Below are 10,769 nucleotides of genomic sequence, written 5' to 3' on the forward strand. Positions count from 1 at the left end.
TTCAAGTAAAGGTTGCTGGCCAGAATAAGCACAAACAGCACAGGGTGAAGTAATCAGAATCGTGTTAGGTCACCTGTTTGATAGTGTTCCTGACGTCACAGAATTTTTAAAACACATTAATCAGGTGGCAAGCACAGTGTTAGAGTCTCCGATGGCCTTTGCCCACCACAGCAACATCACTCTTGTTTCCTTCTGCCTTTGCCCCTCCTTTCTCTACTCTTATCTTCTGTATTTCCTGTTCTCTTTCAGTGCCAGCAGCTGCTGGCAGCCCTTCCTCTTCATTTCCCTCCCTCCCTCCCTGTTCCTAAATCCAGCCCTTCTCCCAGCCCCCCTCTTCTGCTCTCTCTCCCTTCTCTTCCAGGCATTCCAGCCAGATACTTCCTACTTTCCATTTCACTTGCATCGTGGAAAAACCCCAAAAAATAGAAACACCTCTTGCTTTATTTTGCAAGAAAATTCCATTTCCCATCCCTCGTGTGCTGCAGGGGCCAGCGCTGTGGGGTGAACTGAGGACACATGAGGAGTACAGAGGGGCTGCAGACCAGGACACATGCCTGATCCTGTTCCATTTTTGCAGGAGATTATGGCTTCTCCCACTCCCGTCCCTCCCAGCGGGGCCTGGGGCGAGGGTCCTGCCTTGGATGTGGGGTCACTTTGTGTGCCCCCCTCCTCACTAACAATTACCACACTTCTGTTATGCCAGGAAAACACACCTTTCTTCGTGGAAGCAAAGCCTCCTGCAGTGCCACCTCTGGAGTATTTTGCTTCAATTATTAAGAGGTCCTGCCTCAGGCACCCATCAATGACTCCATTCCCCTGCGGTCAATACTCCAAGGTCAGCATCCCAGGGCTCCCCCACTCGCACATCTGCTGCAACAAGGACGAGCCACAAGGGACGGGGACCAACCAGCCCCGGGGCGGCCCCAGGGGCTCAGCCCGCCCGCCGGCAGCGGGATCTGCCAGGGAAGGTCCCGCCGCAACCCGATGCAGAAGGCATCTTCCTCAGGTCCCTGGGGAAGGGCTGAAATGTTTACAGCGCTCTGGTTTGGCAGTGACGAATGTTCAACAGAACATCGATAGCGGCATAAAAAAAAAAAAAAAAAAAAAAAAAAAAAAAAAAAAAAAAGAGGAAGTTCAGGCAGTGGCAGTGGCCTGGGTCATTTCCACAAAACACAAAGGAAATGGCCCCGAGCGGCTCCACGGGGCCCACGCAAGGTCCGGCTCCCACCGGGCGCCGTCCCCGGGATGGGTCATCAGAGGGCTTGCGGCAGCCCTCACAGACAGCACAGCACCAGCCTCTGCGGAGGGCTCTTCTTGGGACGCTCACTACTCACTCCAGAGACACACAAAAGCCCCTGAGTGCCGAGCCTGCTGCCGCAGCGCCGAGAGGGACCGACAGGCCCACACACACTCGTCCGTGCCGCGGCCCCCGCCCGGCAGCCGCGTACCGGCGCCCCGTGCCGGCACTTTCATCCACCAGCTTCCCCAAGAGCCGCAACGGCGTCTCTGGGACACAGAGGCAATTCAAGGGCCTAAATTTAACAGCTTGACCTGATGTCTAATCTGGTACTATTAAATAATATTAAGTATCTCCACACCTTTTAGGGTACTTGCTTGAGATCCATGCATAGTGATGCCAAATTTACTTTCTCTGCCCTGTCCTTTAATAGCTGTTTGCAGGCCAGGTTACAAGACGCAACGTGTCCTCTCTGTTTGCCAAGTCAGTGCAGTGTAGGGTGGGTTGTCAGCTACACAGAATTTAAAAAAAATCTGGCCAACTGCATGCTTGTAGCAAGTGATTCCATACTTTTTTCCAAAGCTCTATACAAAATGCCTTGCATCACTGGACGTGCTGATCTAGTTACTACTGGATGTTTTTCAGAATTTCCAATATTATAGCAATAGCAGTCATGTTTATATATTTAAAGAGTCTGCTGGTTTTCATAAAATGTTTCTCAATCATAAAAATGAGGGCTGGGCAGAGAGTTGGTACAAGAGAAGCAGCGTGCAATAGATGAAAATAAGCTGTTCACATATTTCCACGTTTTATGGTTCTGATTTTTTTGGCATCCCTGTGATTTTAATTTACAACAGACTCAGACACAAAAAAATTTGATCCATAACATTTTGAAAATTTGAGAATAATTGGTAAGTGGTCAAGTGTTCCCATGTCCCAACCATTTTTTTTAGCTCTTTCTCAGTTTAAAGGCTCAGACTATTTGTTAGCAGGCTCAGTTTATTACAGATTCAGTATATCTTATGTGAAAGGGATTGGTAAAGAACATCTGCAGCCCATGTCATACCTAGAAAATTGTGTGTTTGTCTCCACAGAAGTTAATGAGGCTTTACAGCAAGACTGAGTTTTCCCATATGATTTTGGATGAGACCTATGTCAGCTTTGACATGATATACCTGCTCTTACAGCTTACAAAACACTGCACTTAGCTGAGTCACTGACCTCATTTTAGTGCAATTGGCTGTTACATAGATGATCCACAGCCTGAACAACTGGTCCAAACAAACCAGAATGGGCTGTAAAGTAAATAAAAATGCATAAAAAAGAATTTTGTAATTTTGTTTTCAGTTTAAAAATAACATGAAAAACACAAAAGAAAACAAATTAAGCTCCATTAAAATTTATTAAAGATTCTTTAAAAAATATTGTATCAAATGTATATTCCTTTGATGTTTTAGGAAAAAGATAAAAGGCCCAGTTTATATAATATGAAAGCTGAAGAATTATGTAATCATCCTTGTGCAACTGAAAATAGACATCCATTATTAGAGTTGCAAGTCTTAGTTCTGCCTGTCTGCAACTTCCACATAGCTGTGAAGTTCTCTGTTAAAAAGAAAATGTTTTCACGTTTCCCTTGAAACCAGTATATCCAGTTCTAGGTTATGAATGTATAAGGATATAATTGATTCTACTAGTCTCTGATCTTTCCTCTCTTGCACAGAATTTCTGGGTTGTTCCAAAAACCTAGAATTTGGTCAATAACTGAATCTTATGATGTATAATTACTGCTTTTATAAGAAAATAGTGAAGATATTTCAAGTTGAAGAGAGCAAAATAGTTCCTCGGAAGTTCTTTCAGATTCCAAGAAGATTACATAATTCCATAAATATTGATGCATTGTCTATGCCTGGAAAAGAAGCAAATATACAGTTTGAACTGTTGCCATAGAATTTCACTGACCATCACTTCAACTGCAGAAACAAAATTCTTCATCCTAACATAATGGCCCAACTCATGTCAGCCTAAGCTTCTCCCAGGAAAGAACTCAAAAACTGTGAATCATCTTTTCAGCTATGCATTTCTGGTGTCATTAGTCCCTGTGTTGATTACAAGCAGCCACTTTTCACACTGAGCTAGCCAAGACTGTCAGAGACTTGGTGCAATGGCTTCAAATAACTTGACTCCAGCTTACTTTAACCCCACTGCTTCCTGTAGGTACTGAGCATCTGCAAAAGAGGTGTATGAGCCACAATGTAAACCAAAAGGCCTTTGCATGAAAGTGGAGTGCAACAAAAATACCACAAAATAGAACCAGCCTTATAAAAACAAGGCCGGCACTATTAGCAATATTCACAGGCAGTGAACAGCCTAAATTCCCATTTACCTAGCAAAGGAAGTCAGCATTTATCTTTGCTACTACATACCACCTAGCAAAACAACATTACAAAAAAATACATGAATGGGACTCCTAGAAAATACTGCACTATTATTAAACAGCATCAATCAGAAGAGTGATAATAAAAACTTAGCATGTGGTTCTAATGCCCCAAGCCATTCATTTATGGGACTATGCAGATGTTTATTAGCTCCAAATGTGACTTCTAAATTCCTTTTTGTGCTTGCATAAAACTTCATAGAAATAGTAAGTTGTTCATGCTACCATTATATTTAAAGTGTGCATAGCTCCTGTATCAAAAAGTTAGAGAGAAGTTAATTTCCTGTTTCACTTTCTGGAGGATATTTAAATGTGTTGGCTTTATGTTCTGTTGGATTTCCTAATCAGAAAGGACTGGGTAGTAGAATGAAATGGCTGGAATGTAATTCTGCTTTGAATTGTTTGTTGGATAAATACAGAACAAGCAATTAGATTATTGGCATTACTTTGATGGCTGTCTTCTGATGACTATAAATGCAAGAGCAAAACTGGAATTATTTGCGCAGTCTTCACCAACACTGTGAGCAGGAAGTACAGAACTATTTTATCAAAATGCTTTTTGCTTCATGCCTGCATGTAGTACGTGGTGTCAACTGCCCTGTCTTGAGAACAGACAATGAGCCAACCCTACCATCTTATCAAAACACCACGTTTTGGAGGAAGTTCCAGTGAAGTATATGAGTAAGATTCTGCCTCCATTTGCTCTTCATGTGTCCCTCTCAAAGTCCCCTTCCTGCAAAGTCTCCACCCTGCCTCTCTTTCCTGACTGCTACCACAATAGCCTTGCCCTTTATCACCAGCATATCTCTAGCTATCTGCTCAGTAAAAATAGTTGTTTCCTCAGTGCCGTTTGCATTTTACATTTACATGTCCTACTTTCATAGGGCGCAATGTGAATGTGGTATCATTCCAAGGAAACCAGTCGCTGATACCATACCCTATGTTGATTGCTTTCTAGTAACAGCAGGTTTCATACCAGCAATGTTCTTTATCCTTTTGTGAAAAGTTCTCATCCCCCTACTTATTCTATAAAATAAATATAGTTTTTAAGTTACATACACTTTAAAATGTATCAAACCTTATTATGCATAATGTAATCTTTTCTATCCAGAGCTCTCACCACGCTCCATCCTGCATAATAGCAAAAATCATCCCTTCTCATTCTATCATCCAGCTTCAATTCTCCTTTTTTACATATTTACATTTCAAAAGTTCTCATTAGCTTTGTCTTCTTTTCTTTCCATTTCCATTCTCATCTCCCTTTCTCTTCCCTTGCACAAATTTGACCGTCCCTGCACACAATCTCTTCTGTACCTTCTGAGGTACTATTACTTTGCAACTGTAGTTCCCTACTCTCTTCCCACATCTGCTTTCTTTCCTCATGCCTTCTTCCATAACAGACTCTGCTCCTATCTACTTTCTTCCCTGCTTATTCTGTCTGAAGCAGGCATATTCCATCAAAAAAAAAAAAAAAAAATCAATAGAAAAGAAGTCTTTAGAGGATGAACTTCACTAGATTTGTTTTAAATGTCTGCATTAATTCATGATGAATTTTGCATTAGAGATGGTAATTTCCATTGACTATGAAGTCCAGCTTTCTGCCTCTGACAGAGTGGAGCACTCAAGTAAAGAGAGGATAATTCCACTCTGGATGTCCAGAGTTCTAATGTTCTAGTAACATTTTCTCAGCTTTTCAGTAATTTCACTGCCAGTTTTCAAATATAGATGCCTGGGCCAGTAACCTATGCAAGATGTTCAACTGGATCTTCCTCTAGATGTTGGTTAAGACTAAACCGTAATGTTTCTCTTTTTTTATTTCTTTTTTTCCTTTATTTTTCTATAAAAATAATATATTTGAGATATGGCCACATTAAGCTGTAATTATCTTGGATCTTTCATACTGTCCACTCCTAGGAAATTATATCCTCTCCTGTTTGTTCAGAATGAAGCCATAAAAACCCTTTTATTCCCTTCCTGTTTGCTCACTTCAATATAATTCCTCTTTGAGATACATCTTTTATACAAAGCATAAGTGGCAGGTTCAGGGCTTTAAAAGGAAGACAGCTTTTTTTCACCACACCTGTGGTGTTTCATTTATTTGGATGCCAGCCTAACCTACTCACCAAGTTCTCATATAATCAGCTGTGTATCTTCTTTGTTTTCTTGTTCTCAGCTGGCCCTAAATGGTCAGGGGATGTGAAGCAAGAGTCTTGTGAGTATCCATGAAATAATTAATCTCCTTCAAAACCCAATTTAAAAATCTGAATTTCTTTTTTTTTAATACATTTGCAGTGGCTGGAGAGCTAGTATGCCAAAAAGTGCCTATCACAGGAGTAAAAACTATAAAAGGTGATTAATAATTTCCTCCTATTTTCTCTCCAGCTGTGGAAGAACTAAAGAGAGAATATTGCTTTCCAGGATGAAACAGAAAATCCCATTGCCAATATGGTGAACCAGGCTCACAATTTCAACCTGGATGTAAAGCCTAATGGCTTGGGAACTGGGTCTTTTAAGAAAAAAAGAAAAGTGGTTTTGGCTCTTCTCTTACTGGGAAAGCAACTGAACACCAGGTATCTGCCCTCCTAACAGCAATATAGTCCATATTCCTTCTACTCAGCAGAGGTTCACTGTCTCCCTGGGCAAAATTACTCGTGTGCAGAGACATTTAAATTGCCTCTGGCTGACTTAATTCTGAGAGTGGAAACACAGCTTAACCAGATAATTAGCTCTTTTCAAAACCGGCCGAGAAGCAGAGCTAAATTACTTAAGAGAAGTGTAGCAGTATTACAGCTGGCTGGTACCAAAAGTATTTCTGGCACAATACTGTGCCAGGCAAACTACACAGAGGGCTTGTATGGTTGTTTTTTTTTTTTTTTTTTGTTGATACCTATTCCAGTTTTGATGCTACAGCACCAGCTCTTCTCCTTACTATATACATTCACAAGTATTTCATCATTTGGGAGGTAAGAGTGCCCTGCTAAACCTACAGACAGCTTGCTGCTAGATGTGATATCACTCTCTAATGCCTTTAATGCTTGAAATTCAGAAATGAGCCTTCTGTTTTTCATGCTTCAGATATTAACATTTAATTTTGTACTAGAAAATGTTGACCTCTGTTCCTGTGAATTTAAAGCCACAGGACAAGATCCCCAGCAGCTTTTAAAACTCCTGTAACATGTGATACCTGAGAGAGGAGTACTAGGAGCTCTGTCTGGTTTCCCAGGCTATGAATGAAATCTGAATTTTTGCAATTTAAAAAAGACAGCTTGCACTATGTACCCAACAGGAAGGGCTCCATCCCAGAGCATCCTGGATGTAGGTAAAGACCCATTTACAGACGTAATTGGCAATGTCCATCCCCATGCTTCTTCCACACTTGTCTGTAACTGTCCAAAATGTTGATATCAGAGATGCATTGGCAAAGCTGGACTTTTCCTCAGATCTCTTCCTTTGCTTCCAAAAAATGACTCATAAAAGATGCCAGGGTTTTTTTTTTTTTTTGTTTGGTTTCATGGGGTTTTTTTAGTGCTATGCATACTCTGAAGTAAGAAATTATTGGGCTTTGAAAGGGGATTTTGCCCCTCTAATAACAATCAGAACCAAATTCTCGCAACAGACTCAACACAATACTGGTTGTTTTTCTGAAGGAAGCAAGAACAAAATCTGCCCCTACCCAGAAGAGAATCTGCAGTGTGACATGCTATGGCTCAAAACCCATAAACACTATGTGTTACCTAAAGATTATTATCTTCAGCAGGGTCTTATTTTCCTTTAAATTTATTCATGAACTTTAATTTAATCAGACATGATGCAGTGTTTGCTTTAACTCATTGTTTAACTGTATAATAGATTCTTTTTAATGCATTTAAATTTTCTTGCTGGACTATTTGTAGAATAAGAATACATGTATGACTAGTTAATTACCAATGTGAATAACTGTATTTTAAAGTATTTTTTCAGATTCATAAATGAAGATTTTAACCGGAGCTTTAATGAAAAGTTGTTTCCAAACTAGCTACCGTCGTGGGCATGTGACTGTAAAATAAAACAGTGTAAAGTTTCAACCGTGACATCTGTCTTAGATGTTACTGAGTGCCCAAAAAAATCAAGCCAGATAACAGTTCAGCTATCTGAATATCAGCAGTGGATGAAAACACACAGTTCAAGAACACACTTTCAAAGCAAAGTGGCAGATATTTTTGGCGTTGTTTGTCTTTTCTGTTCTCTGAGATTATTATTCAGCCCACACAACCAGCAGAGAAAGTTGGGAAACAGAGAGCAACTTAGAGTAATGTCCCAACATGTGCAAGACATTTTGTTCATCATGCTGTAGAGGAAAAATTCAAGACAAATAGAGAGCCAGCGATGGGTGGTCCTAAGAACTTGAAAAGGAATGTGTTAAGGTAGCACAGCCCTGGAAAATAGACCTGTAAGGGTTAATATACCCACATCTGTACTACAGGTCCAGGTCCAGCATGTGCATATGATAGTCACATCCAACCACATATGCTGGAGAGCAATAAGTACAGCATGTTGTAAAAACAAAAGCTTTCTTCTCATTTCAAATGGCCAGCACACCAAGTTTGATGTCAATCTGCATTTTTTTCTCAGGCAATTTGGAAAAGAAGATATTACAGATATTTTCAGCCAAACAGCATACTAGCAAAACTCTGCCATTATTTCACCAGTTCTTGCAGACATTAACCCAAGGTGTGAAATGTTCTTTGCCATTACAATAGCAATGAGTAAAAAGGAATGGAGTGTACCTATAGACGTAACACAATGCAACCCACATATGTCAGCTGTACTTATTTCCCTTTAAGACGAAATTATTTATGTCATATTGCGGATTAAATCTGAATCTGGGTACCTAGTGTACTAAAAGTTCATTAAAATATAAAATTATGACAAATGCAGCATGTGCTATAAGAAAAAAACTGGTATTTAAAGAGTTAAGGTTAAAGAGTTCATGCCACAGTTATTCCACATATCTGTTTTTGATTGTTGCAGAAGATGCACTTTACAGCTGCTCTCCTAAAATCAATATTGCTGACCTTTTAGACTGTGAACTCTGTCTAATCAAAGAAGCAGCCTTTTTTTTTTTTCTCTTTTAATTTGAGCTGCTTTATGTGGTTGCTGTCCATAATCTGTGAGGTCACAGATTTTTTACAGTTCTGCTACAGTTGTATATAAAATGTAAGCATAATGATAATTTGACAGTGTGGTATCTGCTGCACTGTTAGCAGCTCTTCTGTAGGACTGAAGGAAACTTGAAACATTTGTGCTAGTGCTCATCACAGATTCCAGAGTAAAAATAACTACCTCAGTCTGGAGACCATTTAACAGACTACATTTCCCAACAAAAATAACAGTGTCTCCATTTGTTAGGTTTTAATACCCATCCTAGGAACCCTATACAAAATAAACATGAAGTCAGGTAACCTATGGACAAAGCAAAATTTGTGAGACAGAGATTCCAAAGTATATAGTGTGATTTGAAAATATAAAAAGTATTTCTTTTATTTCTCAAATGCAGTTAGATTTAGCTTCTCAGCAGAATCCAAATAAATTTCAGAGCTGACGAGCAGATAACTTTAATACAGGGCAGCTGCAGTCCCTGTGCCAATTAACAGCCTCAGTCACTTCCATGAAACCCCACTGGCTCCTGATTTATGTGCCTGTACTGTAAAGCCTCTAAACCAATTCCCAAAACCAAAATAAAGTATGGTCTGTGCAGCAAACTGAAATCTTGCTGGAGTCACAGAGCAATGCCATATTTCAGTTGAAGATTTCAGGATTCCTGTGTTAATAACAGCACACTGAGGAGCTGGTAATGGGAATGTGCTTGTGCATATGCCACTGTCATTAGATCACCCATTTGTTTGTATACAGATCCCAGACTTCCAACCTTAGGCTAATTTTAGCTGGACTCAGATGATCCTGCCAGACTTGCTATCCCTCGCTTTGCTAATTATTGCTCAGCACTCTGCTTCAGCTGACTTACCTTTTTCACTGTCTCTGAATTGCTGCCAGGGAGGAAGCAGTGAATAGTGCTTGGGGAGACCTCCTTGTATCTTCTTTGCTGTGTTTTAGTCAGTTTGTTGGGTGCAATCCCATTAACAACTGCTGAAAGGATGCTGCTGGTCATGAGAGGAGTCAGGGTCTGGCAGAACAGACAGAGGGCCACCACTAAGGCCAGAAGGAAGGGACGAGGGCGACAAAGCCTGCGGCATCTGGGGATGTGCCCACAAAGCATGGCCTCTTTGCCAACCTCACTTTGCCCTTTGCCACATTGCAGATGCAGTCCAAGTAGCCACGTCTTGCCAGAGTAAAATAAGTCAAAGGCACTCTTTACCCAAAACTAGCATGCATTTTCCCATTTCTACTGCTGGGTATTTTCCTGGTGCCAAGCAAGAAGTCACAAATTCCAGAGGAGCAGAGGTTTGGGGAACACCTTCCCATGGAGGTACTGGAACGACCTGCAAAAAAACAACAAGTGAGCAGCAGCAAACAGCAGCATGCCATGTGGCATCCTGCAAGGAGCTGTGGAGAGCTCTTCCACTCCATGCTCTCAGGAAAACAAACCTGCCAGCAGACAGGTGAGGAACAGAAATCTTCACCCCCTTTGCAAAAGGAACTACTTATTCAACCAGACAATAGTATTCAAGAAAGCAAGAGGTTAAAGCTTAACATGTCCTGTCCACAGCTGAAAAAAGTAAGAGAGTGTACCAACTTTGTGAACAATCGTTTGCTGTTTTGTCTCTCTTGCATTCTCAATTCCCACTTTGTTTTTACAGTTTCCTTCATTCCAGTCCTTTAAAATTTCCTCCTTCCTGTTAGAATGTACAGCTTACTCTCTAAAAGTGATAATTTATCTGAAAACTGACAGACTATGAAGATTTTCATTTACATTTGTTTTGTCCAGATTGCAAGTTCAAAGTTAGGTTTACTTACTTGGTTCTTACCCTGTTTGAAGTTTTCCGTTCCCCTCTAATGGGCTGCTGATTAAAACCACTTGGAACAACCCTGGCTCATGATCCCAGCTCGTCTCACACACTCAGGAGGCAGGCACACGCACATACACACGCCATCTGAAGC

General features: G+C 40.6%; 1 protein-coding gene across 4 annotated transcripts in view; it reads right to left on the reverse strand.

Annotated features, from left to right (window-relative positions):
• CPED1 (cadherin like and PC-esterase domain containing 1) overlaps positions 1-10,769 on the reverse strand; it is a 142,089-nt gene extending 131,320 nt beyond the window's left edge. For 2 of the 4 annotated variants that reach the window (XM_068996553.1, XM_068996576.1), the window contains exons 1-2: positions 10,626-10,769; positions 9,676-10,150 (exon numbers count right to left, since the gene is read on the reverse strand). In XM_068996553.1, coding sequence (XP_068852654.1) covers positions 9,676-9,927 — 252 coding nt within the window. In that variant the 5' untranslated portion in view covers positions 9,928-10,150; positions 10,626-10,769. Of the gene's footprint in view, positions 1-9,675; positions 10,151-10,625 lie in introns of those variants that run through there. The other 2 variants (XM_068996560.1, XM_068996567.1) reach the window with 2 other exon arrangements.

Source organism: Aphelocoma coerulescens, chromosome 1A (assembly GCF_041296385.1).
Source record: "Aphelocoma coerulescens isolate FSJ_1873_10779 chromosome 1A, UR_Acoe_1.0, whole genome shotgun sequence".
Taxonomy (NCBI): Eukaryota; Metazoa; Chordata; class Aves; order Passeriformes; family Corvidae; genus Aphelocoma; species Aphelocoma coerulescens.